The 14,285-nt window shown below is 41.6% G+C and overlaps 1 protein-coding gene across 17 annotated transcripts in view; it reads left to right on the forward strand.

Moving 5' to 3' along the window:
- The window catches only part of BLTP1 (bridge-like lipid transfer protein family member 1), a 322,576-nt gene that overhangs the window by 37,636 nt on the left and 270,655 nt on the right, over positions 1 to 14,285 (forward strand). For all 17 annotated transcript variants that reach the window (XM_077279045.1, XM_077279047.1, XM_077279052.1 and 14 more), the window contains exon 6: positions 11,977 to 12,163. In XM_077279045.1, coding sequence (XP_077135160.1) covers positions 11,977 to 12,163 — 187 coding nt within the window. The remainder of the gene's footprint in view (positions 1 to 11,976; positions 12,164 to 14,285) is intronic.

Below are 14,285 nucleotides of genomic sequence, written 5' to 3' on the forward strand. Positions count from 1 at the left end.
TATGGGGCCATGTGCAGCATTATATGGGTCAATTATCGGTATGGAGCATCTTATGGGGCCATGTGCAGCGTTATATGGGGGCAAATATCTGTATGGAGCATCTTATGGGCTATGTGCAGCATTATATGGGACAAATATCTGTATGGGGCCATGTGCAGCATTATATGGGTCAATTATCGGTATGGAGCATCTTATGGGGCCATGTGCAGCGTTATATGGGGGCAAATATCTCTATGGAGCACCTTATGGGGCCATGTGCAGCATTATATAGGGCAAATATCTGTATGGAGCATCTTATGGGGCCGTAATCCACATTTGTGGAGCATTATACGGGGCAAATGTGTCTATGGAGCATCTTTTGGGGTCATAATCAACATTTGTGCAGCATTATATGGGGCATATTTTAATATGGAGCATCATATGGAGCCCATCATAAACTGTATGGAGCATTATATGGGGCGTATTTTGTATGGAGCATCTTATGGGGCCATCATGAACTGTATTTAGCATTATATGGGGCTCCTGATTCAATATGGATATTCAAAAATACTTAACCTACTGATGTCTCAATTAATTTAACTTCTATTGGTATCTATTTTTTTGAAATTTACCAGTAGCTGCTGCATTTTCCACCTTAGGCTTATACTCGAGTCATTAAGTTTTCCCAGTTTTTTGTGGCAAAATTAGGGGGGTCGGCTTATACTCGGGTATAATAATAATAGTGCCATAATAAATAAATAAAATAATAGTGCTATAATATGTAAACATTGAATATATGAAATTGGAATTGCATTACTGCTGTAGAAAACATGTTAAAAAATCAAGCTACTTGGTGCACAAATTGGCCAATTCGCGTAAGCCCAACAGCCAGCGACAAGGCGTTCACCTTTGTTGGTACCCTAAACCTAACATGATGCCTCTCCTGGGCTCAAAGCCTACAATTTTATGGGCAGGGAGGAGCAAGCCCAGGAGAAGCATCATGTTAGGTTTAGGGTCCCAACAAAGGGGTACGCCTTGTGACTGGCTGTTGGGCTCATGCGAATTGGCCAATTTGTGCACTAAATAGCTCCATTTTCTAACATGTTTTTACAGCATTAATTCCAGATAGACCACAGAGGTAGCTGTGACATCGAACAGTAAGCAATAGTAAGCAAAATCCCTACTTTATCGAGAACGGAGAGGATTTTTAATGCTTGTTACAATCACTTGGCAATTTTACATTTATTAGATATAGAGAACCCATTTAATGTTTATATAGAAGTTTATTTTTTTATTGTGCTTCTATGTAATATTTTCAAGAACATAATGAACAAAAAATTCCTGCACTCACAAATTGGCTACTTATGCTAAGTGTACCAGTGTGGCGTCCAGGCTGCTAACCTCAGCGTTGTCTTGAGTGGATACAATTGTATTGAATATGAGAAGTATATACGGTTTTCAGTATCTGTATTTAAACAAGAATGTTCCCATTCACCGCAAAGATCTTGAAGTTTCAAGTACAAACTGTATAAGAAGGTTGCAGACGTTTTCATTATACTGTATATAAGGGCAATTCCAAAAAATCAGAACATCCAAACAAAGATCGAAGTAATGTGGCCCAAATAGAAATAAGAACCTTTATTAGCTCGATCAAAATTGTGCCGCTAATTATAGACCTGTCTCTAATCTTCCCTTCATCTCTAAACTCCTGGAACGCCTGGTCCACTCCCGTCTTACCCGCTATCTCTCAGATAATTCTCTTCTCGACCCTCTTCAATCTGGTTTCCGCTCTTTACACTCTACTGAAACTGCCCTCACTAAAGTCTCTAATGACCTACTAACAGCTAAATCTAATGGTCACTATTCCATGCTAATTCTCTTGGATCTCTCCGCAGCATTCGACACTGTGGATCATCAGCTCCTCCTCACTATGCTCCGCTCCATCGGCCTCAAGGACACCGTTCTCTCTTGGTTCTCCTCCTATCTCTCTGACCGATCCTTCACTGTATGTTTTGCTGGTTCCTCCTCCTCTCACCTTCCCCTTACTGTTGGGGTTCCTCAAGGATCAGTCCTAGGCCCCCTCCTCTTCTCTTTGTATACTGCCCCTATTGGACAAACAATCAGTAGATTTGGTTTCCAGTACCATCTCTATGCTGACGACACCCAATTATATACCTCTTCTCCTGTTATCACGCCGACCTTTTTAGAAAACACCAGTGATTGTCTTACCGCTGTCTCTAACATCATGTCCTCCCTCTATCTGAAACTGAACCTGTCAAAAACTGAACTCCTCGTGTTCTCTCCCTCTACAAACCTACCTTTGCCCGACATTGCCATCTCTGTGTGCGGTTCCACCATTACTCCAAAGCAACATGCCCGCTGCCTTGGAGTCATCCTTGATTCCGAGCTTTCATTCACCCCCCACATCCGATCACTGGCTCGCTCTTCTTATCTGCATCTCAAAAACATTTCCAGAATTCGCCCTTTTCTTACTTTCGACTCTGCAAAAACTCTTACTGTCTCACTTATTCATTCTCGTCTGGACTATTGTAACTCTCTACTAATTGGCCTACCTTTTACCAGACTCTCCCCGCTCCAATCTGTCCTGAATGCTGCTGCCAGGATCATATTCCTCGCCAACCGTTACACCGATGCCTCTACCTTGTGCCAGTCATTACACTGGCTACCCATCCAATCCAGAATCCAGTACAAAACTACTACCCTCATCCACAAAGCACTCCATGGCTCAGCACCACCCTACATCTCCTCTCTGGTCTCAGTCTACCAACCTACCCGTGCCCTCCGCTCTGCTAATGACCTCAGGTTAGCATCCTCAATAATCAGAACCTCCCACTCCCGTCTCCAAGACTTTACACGTGCGGCGCCGATTCTTTGGAATGCACTACCTAGGTTAATACAATTAATCCCCAATCCCCACAGTTTTAAGCGTGCACTAAAAACTCATTTGTTCAGATTGGCCTACCGCCTCAACGCATTAACCTAATTATCCCTGTGTGGCCTATTAATAAAAAACAACAACATAATCACGTTCCTCCATCATGTTCTCATACACTTTATGCAGTTAATAGCCTCTGTGTCTGTACTGTTACATACTTAGGCAGTTAACTGGTTCATGCAGCTTTACATGAACACCCGAGCCTTACACTATGGCTGGTCCAAATAACTAAAGCAATTGTTACCATCCACCTCTTGTGTCTCCCCTTTTCCTCATAGATTGTAAGCTTGCGAGCAGCAGGGCCCTCATTCCTCCTGGTATCTGTTTTGAACTGTGATTTCTGTTATGCTGTAATGTCTGTTGTCTGTATAAGTCCCCTCTATAAGTTGTAAAGCGCTGCGGAATATGTTGGCGCTATATAAATAAAATTATTATTATTATTATTATTATTATTATTAGCTACACAATGTAACAGACATGATAAAATAAAGTCATGGAGGGAGTGTAAGTGAATATATGAGAAGATATGTGAGAGCCTTTTTCTTAAGATCAGTGGGGGTCCTGGCAGCCCTACCTCCACCGATCAAGAAGTTATCACCTATACTGAGGATAGTTTGGATTTGCAAACAGAATGCCTGTCATATACGGTGCTATGACTTATCCTGTGTGATTATAAGCTCATTAATACAGGGGGTTTACCATGAATTAACGTGTGTCAGCTCATAAATGACTGTCAGACTACAGGCATTTTATTTTATTTCATTTAATACTAAAGATTGCAAGTTAAATGCAACCTGCCTGATTTGTCTTACATAATTTAGCATTAGTCTCTTAATGAGGCCCAGTGGCTACCCAAGAGATTTAATTCATAGAGAAAAAAATGCAATCATCTTCCTGTTGATAGCATGACGGAGTCCCTTGTGGACCATGGTCCGCTTTAATTTTCTATGTATAATTGATCAGAGTCTCTTAGAGGAGATTCTTCTAATTAATAGCCCAACTTTCTGCTCTTCTCCTTCATTAAGTGTTTTACTTTCCTGTTTTATTGTATTGTTTGAACCGGCGTTTACAATTCTACATAAATAATTATATTATCCAATTTTCTAATTATACCTTTTACCATAGTCAGAAACCAAACCGATTTTCAAAGCAGGAACAAAACTATTCGCAGCATGTAAGGAGTTAAAGAGGAGCGGTCAGCACAGTTTTGTAATGTAAAGGCATGGCTGTAATAGCACTGTAATACAGATTGCATGGTGAAGAAATCCGCTTTGTTGTTCTTCTGTAATCACCATTTGAAAATTTCTGCTAATTGGATTTTGGTGCATCGGGACCTGACTGTGCGCTGGGTAATCTCCTCCCTGTCTGTGATTCCCGACCCCTCCGCCTGCCTCCGGTCTGTCAATGCCCTGCCTCCTCTGTTGGAAATATCTATGGAGGGAGAGAAGCTGGAGGTAGAAAGAGGCAAAGCACAAGAAGAGAAGCTACAGATTCCAAAGGGCAAAATTGCTTAAGATAATCTAAAGCAAAAAAAGTGTGTATATCGAGTGCCACTGGTATAATGGGTCCTGTTTAGCAAATGGTGCTAATTTTAAAAATGAACTTTTTTTTCTGAACTATTAAAGACCATAAACACAAAAATCCTTTTAAAAAATCACTAGGGGTAAGAATGCAACAAGGTCAAGGTCTGCAGAAGGTCAAATGAATGACCGGTGTCATAATTCTTTAAGCATGGTGCTATGAGGATTTCACCAGCTAGATAGTCTCCCCTGAAGAGTCTTACAAGAGGAAACGTCCTGAGTAATGTATTTAATCATGGACATGGTGATGGCCTAATGGGACCTCTACATCAATCCATCAGACAAGGAGACGCTATTCGTGAGACTTCTAATGGTGAGATCTTACCAATATGTGCATTAGTTTGTGTGAACGTTCTCACGTACCGTAATATGCTGCTTCCCTTTATATCATGCTAAACTTACTAGGAATTTGGTAGCATGTCTTGACCTGAACCAGATATTTTCACGGGACTATTTGCTGCTGTAATAGGTCTGTGTTTCTATAGGGGCATAATACACATGGTATTCTGTTCAGGTATTTTTTGACCTTGTTGCATTATTAGTCCCTAGAGATTTCTTTATGATTTTTGTGTTTTATGATTTTTATAGTTTAGAATAAAAGTTATTTTTTAATATTATTACCACTATTTGCTAAACTGGACTTAAAATAATCTAGACTACACGTCATTTAAGGTCCTGAAATAGCGTTATTCCTCATGTAAATATATGACAACTTTGCAAAGTCAGCTGAGAGTGCATCTTTACTGAGATCTCTTACCAGATTTCACAATACAAATTTCTTACATTATTAGCTAAGACCTGATGAGGCTGGTGTGGGTCCGTGTCCCTCCTGCTGCAGATATCTCACACTGCTCGGTACACACTGTATCTGTATTGGGATTATACAGCTAGTCCTGCATACATTTTCAAAATACCTGCACCATCTATATCAGGTCTAAGGGTACGTTCCCAATGTATTTTCTGCAGCCATCTGGCATTTCAGAGGAAAATATACCTTGCCACAATTGTCCTTGGGCAGCATGAATTAGTTGACTGGTTCTCATTAATTCTTGCAATTTTGGGCAACACCAGCTGTAAATTTGGAGATTCACCTTTAATCATAGTGGATGGACTATCAATTTATATATAGCAAAGTATAGCAAATATGTAATTTTCAAAATCCTTCTAATTCTAAAATGATCTTTTGCCTTTCATCACAATACAGGGTATTTGTTGTGTAGTTCTCCAATCTCTTTATGATATTGGAATGAATTACCATATATATCAGTGAAGAGGAAAATATTCAGTTTTGTCTTGAGTCCTAGAATCTTTATTTTAAATCGGGAGGGTGATTTATTTTCCTGAGGGACCATATGAGAGACTGTGACTGCTGTAGAGGTCTGAACCAATACACTAAAATTAATTCTGATTAATATTAACCCCTTCATGACCTTGGGATTTTCCGTTTTTCCATGTTCGTTTTTCGCTCCCCTCCTTCCCAGAGCCATAACTTTTTTTATTTTTCCATCAATTTGGCCATGTGAGGGCTTATTTTTTGCGGGACGAGTTGTACTTTTGAAAGACATCATTGGTTTTACCATGTCATGTACTAGAAAACAGGAAAAAAATTCCAAGTGAGGCGAAATTGCAAAAAAAGTGCAATCTCACACTTGTTTTTTGTTTGGCTTTTTTGCTAGGTTCACTAAATGCTAAAACTGCCATTATGATTCTCCAGGTCAGTACGAGTTCATAGACACCTAACATGACTGGGTTATTTTTTTATCTAAGTGGTGAAAAAAAATTCCAAACTTTGCTAAAAAAAAAAAAAAAAAAATTGCGCCATTTTCCGATACTCGTAGCGTCTCCATTTTTCATGATCTGGGGTCGGTTGAGGGCTTATTTTTTGCGTGCCGAGCTGGCATTTTTAATGATACCATTTTGGTGCAGATACGTTCTTTCGATCGCCCGTTATTGCATTTTAATGCAATGTCGCGGCGACCAAAAAAACGTAATTCTGGCGTTTCGAATTTTTTTCTCGCTACGCCGTTTAGCGATCAGGTTAATGCTTTTTTTTATTGATAGATCGGGCGATTCTGAACGCGGTGATACCAAATGTGTAGGTTTGATGTTTTTTTATTGATTTATTTTGATTGGGGCGAAAGGGGAGTGATTTAAACTTTTATATTTTTTTTATTTTTTTCACATTTTTTTTAACTTTTTAAAAAAACTTTTGCCATGCTTCTATAGCCTCCATGGGAGGCTAGAAGCAGGCACAGCACGATCGGCTCTGCTACATAGCAGCGATCTGCTGTTCGCTGCTATGCAGCAGAAAATCAGGTGTGCTGTGAGCGCCGACCACAGGGTGACGCTCAAAGCTGCCAGGGATCAGTAACCATAGAGGTCTCAAGGACCTCTATGGTTACAATGTACAAGCATCGCCGACCTCCGATCATGTGACGGGGGTCGGCGATGCGCTCATTTCCGGCCGCAGGTTAAATGCCGCTGTCTGCGTTTGACAGCGGCATTTAACTAGTTAATAGGTGCGGGCAGATCGCGATTCTGCCCGCGCCTATTACGGGCACTTGTCAGCTGTTCAAAGCAGCTGACATATCCCGGCTTTGATGCGGGCTTACCGCCGGAGCCCGCATCAAAGAGGGGCTTCTGACCTCGGACGTACTATCCCGTCCGAGGTCAGAAAGGGGTTAATAACATTATAATTATTATTTAATCTTAATTGTATCACTTAATATTGAGCAGAATTAAATATGCCGACACCTCCTATATACCGTATGAGCCCCCACATAGCCCCCTATATGCAGTATAATCTCCTGCATAGTCTCACCTATATGCGGTGGGGGCCCCACATAGCCTCCCCTATATGCAATGTGGACCCCCACGTATCCTCCTATATACAATTATGAGCTCCCACGTAGCCCTCTATTTCCAGTTTGGTCCAACTTTATACAGTATGAGCCCGCACATAGCTCCCTATATACAGTGTGAGCCCCCACATAGCCATCTATTTGCAGCTCGAGCCTCCACATAGCCTCCGATATACAATGTGCGTCCCCACCTTGCCTCCTGTATACAGTGTTAGCCCCCACATAACCTTCTATAGTGTGAGCCCCCACACTGTCTCCTGTATGCATTAGGTGCATTCTATAGATATTATGAGCCCTCACATAGCCACCTATATTCAGTGTAAACCCTCACATAGCCTCTTATATACAGTGTGAGCCCTCGCATAGCTTCATATATTCAACATGAGCCCCCACATAGCCTCCTATATATAGGATGAGCCTACACATAGCCTCCTATACACAACATGAGCCTCCACAATAGCCCATTTTGTACAGCATGAGCCCGTGGAAACTGTTTTCACCTCCTCGGCTGTCTTGGTCCGAGGGCTGGCATGGGACAACCGAAGGAACGGATGTTGCTCACCGGCTGTACTCTGCGTATCTCTGTTCTAAATCACCAGAAAATGGAAACTTTGGTTGTGTATAAAAAAAAAAAAGAACCATACACTAAGGGTGAATCTTTATTTATTCCTCATAGTCCCTTTTTTAGGTGACCATAATACAGGTACATTTTAGAATCTTTATTATTTATTTTATTTATTATTATTATTAATTCTCTAGAATAATTTCATGAATTATCATGAGTATAGACTGCCTTCCGTCTAGATACAATGATAGACAAATCTCGCATTCTAATGTAGTATAGCCTCACAGTTTATCACCACTGCCTTCTTTGTATTTTGTTATAGTAATTTAAAGGGATTGTCTGTGAAATCCTCCTGGTGGCGGATTTCACAGTGGTACCTTCTGGCATTTGCCTGAATCCAGTACATGATGCTCCATAGTCTGCGTTTACACCAGAAGGTTGTCATTGTTTCAAACAGATGTTATTTGGGATTGGCCACCGTGGTTAGGTGACTTCCACAGTGCATCATCCGTCATGTCTCTAATGACACAGTGAGGGAGTCATCTGACCGCCGCAGCCAGTCACAGACCGCAGTGGTCCTGCTGCTGGTGGATGGAGACTTCTCCTGGTGTGAATCAAGCCCATTGAGCAGTCTGCATTGGATACAGGTATGTGCTGATAGGTAAGTATCACTTTATTATTTTTAAACCTACCAAGACACCGGGAAAATTTTCATTTTGCCTGGACAACCACTATAAAGCGGATCTGTCAACTTACTATACTGCATGTGTGGGCTGCATATTGTATCCTCACTTTCTTGCCTTCCCTTTTTTTTTTTTCCTTCTGTTTATCATTCAGAGTGTTTTCTTTTCTTACATTGTTTTCCCACCTTCCAGGACTTTATGGATTTGCTTCTAGGGGGATATAGGCTTTAATTATTTATCTATGCATTGTATTTTGCCATTTTTCTGTGATTCTGTGAGTCTGTTGACCTTTTTCTATCGAATACTATTTGCTTCTGATTATCACGGATATATCTTTGTTATTATTCATTATTTTGTAAGGTTTTTTCTGTGACGTATTAGTTTTTCTCTTCTTTCTCAGTGGCTTTTGTGTGTTTTATTACAAACACACTCCTGGTGCAGACAGTGGAGGCAGGTTTTCCTCTGCATGGGGGGCACTTATAAGGCCCTTCATGCTTTTGTTCATGTGTTGACCTTATGGCTTTTTAACTGTTTTTAACTTGTTTGTTGCTTGTCCAACTTAATAAAGTTTTATATCATCATTTTGTTGTATTACTTGTGGTGATCCTTACCTTTGCACGCTACTTTTTCTCTTGGCTATTGGCCACCGTTCTTGCTGCTGAACGGGCTAGGGGCTGCATGTTGTAGCAGCCACTATGTATCATATCCTATGTGTTTGGTGTATTCTTTTACTGCTCCTAGTAGCCAACTGACATATTTTAGGAGGTATGGGCACTAGCACCTGTAGCTTACTGCCTTTACATAGGACATTGTATTAAACTGACAAATTAGCTTTAAATAACAAAAGGATTCTTCCTTTAAGAGGTGCGCAGAAGTTGTTTTAGTATTGTGTTATACTGTGATCATGCATGTATCTGGAATTCTCAATTTCTCAATCTTTTGTGTCTCAAGATTTCACAATACAAATGGCATACATTTCTAAATGGGTCTCTGACCAGATGAGGCTGATGTGGTCACTTTGAAAGTCCATGGCAGAATGTATAATCCTTTAGAAGCATTTAACTTAAAATCCGCCTAGCTAGTCTGAATGACAGCGCCTCTGTGTTTCTCCTGCCGCTGAAGAGATCTCCCACTGCTCAGTACAAGCTGTCAGTCAGGATGGGCTGGCAGAGACTGACTACACTTGGACTCGGGAGCTATTTCATTCTACTGTATATCAGGACTCCTAAAATTCTCATTTATATAATCAGGACATCATACACCCATTCTGACATCGATACTCAAAGAAAATACACCAGTCTTATCAGTTGTCAGAAACTTATTTACATAGTCACTGCTATTTCAATAGTATTTGTATAAATCAATATCACAGTCAAATATGAGACTTTGGGTACCGTCACACAGTGCAATTTTGATCGCTACGACGGCACGATTTGTGACGTTCCAGCGATGCATTTACGATATCGTTGTGTCTGACACGCTACTGCGATCCGGATCCCCGCTGAGAATCGTACGTTGTAGCAGATCGTTTGAAACTTTCTTTCGTCGTCTAGTGTCCTGCTGTGGCGGCATGATTGCATCGTGTGACACAGGTTGTATACGATGTGCGCACAGTAACCAACGGCTTCTACATCGCAAATACGTCATGAAATTATCGCTCCAGCGCCATGTATTGCAACGTGTGACCGCAGTATACGACGCTGGAGCGATAATTATACGACTCTGCAACGTCACGAATCGTGCCGTCGTAGCGATGAAAATGGCACTGTGTGACGGTACCCTTTGTTATATATCTTATAAGAGAAATCGTGTACTACTGTATGCGTATTCACTTCTGAGCCACTTTCTACATCACCCACTAGCATCAACCTCCTGAAATCATTATCTGCTGATGTCTTGGTCTAACCAAGATGACTGCAAGCACAGTGTATTATCAGGCTACACAGCATAGTGAGAAACCAGGCAACAAACCAGGGAGACTTAGCTATGCTCACACGTTGCTTTTTTGTTGCTTTTGTCTGCAATCAAAACCTGATCTCTTGGCAGTAAAAAAGATGCAGACAAAAAGCTGGTTTGCTAACCTATTTTTGCTGCTTTTCTTGCTGCATATTTACTGCGTTTTTCAGGATCCCAAAGTTTAGCTTTGCTTCAACCATACAAGCATTAATAATACAACGTGTTAGGCCACCAATGCAAGAATGTGAAAACCTAAAACTGTTTTGGAAAAAAGGGCATTTTGATAAAAAACTTTTGCCATTAAATAATTTTATGTTGGAGAAAAATTGTGACTATTCTGAACAAAAAAGTTAATGAAAAAAGCCACAATTGCAAATGTAAAAACGGGGAGGTGGGGTGGGGGTGGGGAGTTGAGTTGGTCAGGCATAGTTTACCTAAGACATTGGCAGTGCCTTTAGTTGGCCAGGCATTGCTCCATTTCACACATTGGCCATGTACGGTGTACTTACTTTTACACATTGGTCGGGCATTGTTTACTTTCACACATTGCTCAGGCGCTGTGGAAGTCCATAAGCCAAACCTCTGACTCTGACTCAGACTCCTCAATTTCTCTGATTATTATGCAAATTGTCTCTTCAGAGAGGAAGAAAACTAGAACTCTAGTGCCACCTATTGGAAGGTAGCAATCCTACAAGTCAATGTCGACCCTTTAACGAGCCTTGTCACATGACTTAGGATAATAGCCAAACCAGAATCTCAATTTGCAGACACTGTTTTTCGGGATACTGCCCCTCGTCAGTGCTAAGTGGAGATCTGGTTTGGCTGTGTGAGAGGCTTCCGACCAATATCCAAGAAGTATAGTTTCTCCTTGTGGAGATTGACATGCTAAGCATGCCGAGATAAGGAGACTTAAAGGGAACCTGTCACCCCCAAAATCGACATTCTGTAATGCTGTAGATAAGCCCCCGATGTATCCTGAAAGATGAGAAAAAGAGGTTAGATTATACTCACCCAGGGGTGGTCTTGCTGCGGTCCGGTCCGATGGGCGTCGTTGTCCGGTCTGGGGCCTCCCATCTTCATACGATGACGTGTTCTTCTTGTTCACTCCCTCTGGACAGCCATGTCACTAATCGGGGAGCGGCCTCGCTCTATACAAGTGTATGGAGCGACGCCGTGCCCACTGCCTGTGAGGGTGTATAACTCATACATACCGTCCGGTCCCGGCTCAGAACCTGGCGAATCCCCTCCAGCCCATAGTGTGAGCGCTGCGGGGATCCGTAAGTCTGCAGTCACACATAATGATTTGGACCAGCCGACCCCTTTAATGGATCGTTTCCAGCAGAGAACACCCTCTCCCGCTGTAACTGCATTTTTATACTTGTTTTTTCCTTCTTAGATCCTAAAGCAGAAACCAGGCTGTACATCACCGTAAATGATTTTGAGTTCCATGTTTACAATCGCTCTCATTTGTACGGACACCTCCAGGAAGTTTTTGGCTTGGACCCAACAATATTTCCTCCCAGGAAGGATGATGATAAAGTTCGAGAGAATGGGAAACAAAAAGCACAATCTGTACTTGAAAGGTATTTTGTTTTGTAAAGAGAAATAGTAAAATGCTGGAGATCAGCTAATTGATTTTCTGCAAATTGATTGCCTGTAGACTCTACAACGAAGGTCCACGGTAACATGGAGTGGTCAGTATACATTAAGTAACATGACACAGTATAGCTTCATTCTTTCCCAGTGAGAAGTTTTTTCCACGGTTGTCTGATCCTTCCTTTCTCATAGAGAAACATTGCAATTGCTCAACAGTTGGAAAACACAGTACTTTTCCCTCGAAACCGAGCTTCAAATGGCTGCAGTCTCAAAAATATTTTCATATGGAGCAATTAAATAATTGTATAAAAGGGAAATTAAATGATAACAATAAAGCACACTGGCGCTACTAAGAAGACCAACCCAAGTGCTGCAGGTATTAAGGCAGATCTGTGCACACTCTGCCACAGCTAATAAATCACTCAATATTAATAAATACCGCGCTCCAAGGGTTTAAAAATAGTTGGAAATAAACCAAAAGTTAGATGCTGATTCACTTTGGACCGGTAAATTTAGCAGCATATAGGGGGATTGTACAGCACTATTGTCAAAACAGCCGTTGGCTACAACCAATATAACCAACAGTTTGAAGTAGCTAACAGTTAATACGTGCCTTAAATACAATTAGAATAATCGGCTGATAACCCACATACCATACTGGTTTCGCTGCTTGCTTAAGGTGAAAAATGGTCCCAGATGTGTAAGGTGCTCTACCGCGGTGGACCGAGGGAGGTGGTCCTTTGGGAGCGGTGGCGATAAGCAGGAAGCACGCCGATACCGCTTATCCAGCGAGAAGACCGGGTACCGCTGCACAGTACAGAGCCAGGAACCGTCCCGGCAGCGGTACCCGGTTATCAGCCGATTATTCTAATTGTATTTAAGGCTGTTAGCTACTTCAAACTGTTGGTTATATTGGTTGTAGCCAACGGCTGTTTTGACAATAGTGCTGTACAATCCCCCTATATGCTGCTAAATTTACCGGTCCAAAGTGAATCAGCATCTAACTTTTGGTTTATTTCCAACTATTTTTAAACCCTTGGAGCGCGGTATTTATTAATATTGAGTGATTTATTAGCTGTGGCAGAGTGTGCACAGATCTGCCTTAATACCTGCAGCACTTGGGTTGGTCTTCTTAGTAGCGCCAGTGTGCTTTATGTGGGTTATCAGCCGATTATTCTAATTGTATTTAAGGCACGTATTAACTGTAAGCTACTTCAAACTGTTGGTTATATTGGTTGTAGCCAACGGCTGTTTTGACAATAGTGCTGTACACTCCCCCTATATGCTGCTAAATTTACCGGTCCAAAGTGAATCAGCATCTAACTTTTGGTTTATTTCCAACTATTTTTAAACCCTTGGAGCGCGGTATTTATTAATATTGGGAAATTAAATGATGTGTGCAGATGTATATGTAATTGTTAGGCCCCTTTCACACATCAGTTTTTTGCCATCAGTCGCAATCCGTCAAATTTTGAAAAAAAACGGATCCGGTGACTGATGGCGCTGGATCTGTTTTTTTTCTCATAGACTTGTATTAGTGACGAATTGCGACGGATGGCCACACGTTTCATCCGTCGTTTGCCGGATCCGTCGAAAATTGTTTGTCCGGCGGCCAGAGACAACGGACAAAGTAACGTTTTTTGTGTACGGCGGAAAAACGGACAGCGGTGGATCAGTCACCGTCCGTCGAATGCTAGAATGGAAGCCTATGGCGCCAGATCCGTCAAATGACGGAATTCGGCAACATTTTTTTTTTAACTGAGCATGCTCCGATCCAAATAGTCAGATCTGCTAGTCAGATCATCCAAAAAACGGATCCGTCGCATCAGTTTACAATCTGCGATGGATCCGTCGACCCGACCAGACAACGGATTGTGACTGATGGCAAAAAACTGATGTGTGAAAGGGGCCTTAGCTTAACATGTGACTTTTTGGGTAAAATACTGTGACCTCAGTTAGTTACTGAAAGGGCTTGTGCACACGACCGTTTATATTGGGAGAGTGCTGTCCATGGTTTTGATGGGTAGCACTCATACCAACGCTATTCTGTGGGGCTGTGCACATGTCCGAGTGGTCTGAAAGAAAAATTGGGAGCATGTCACATTTTCA

This window comes from Ranitomeya variabilis, chromosome 1 (assembly GCF_051348905.1).
Source record: "Ranitomeya variabilis isolate aRanVar5 chromosome 1, aRanVar5.hap1, whole genome shotgun sequence".
In the NCBI taxonomy this organism is placed as follows: domain Eukaryota; kingdom Metazoa; phylum Chordata; class Amphibia; order Anura; family Dendrobatidae; genus Ranitomeya; species Ranitomeya variabilis.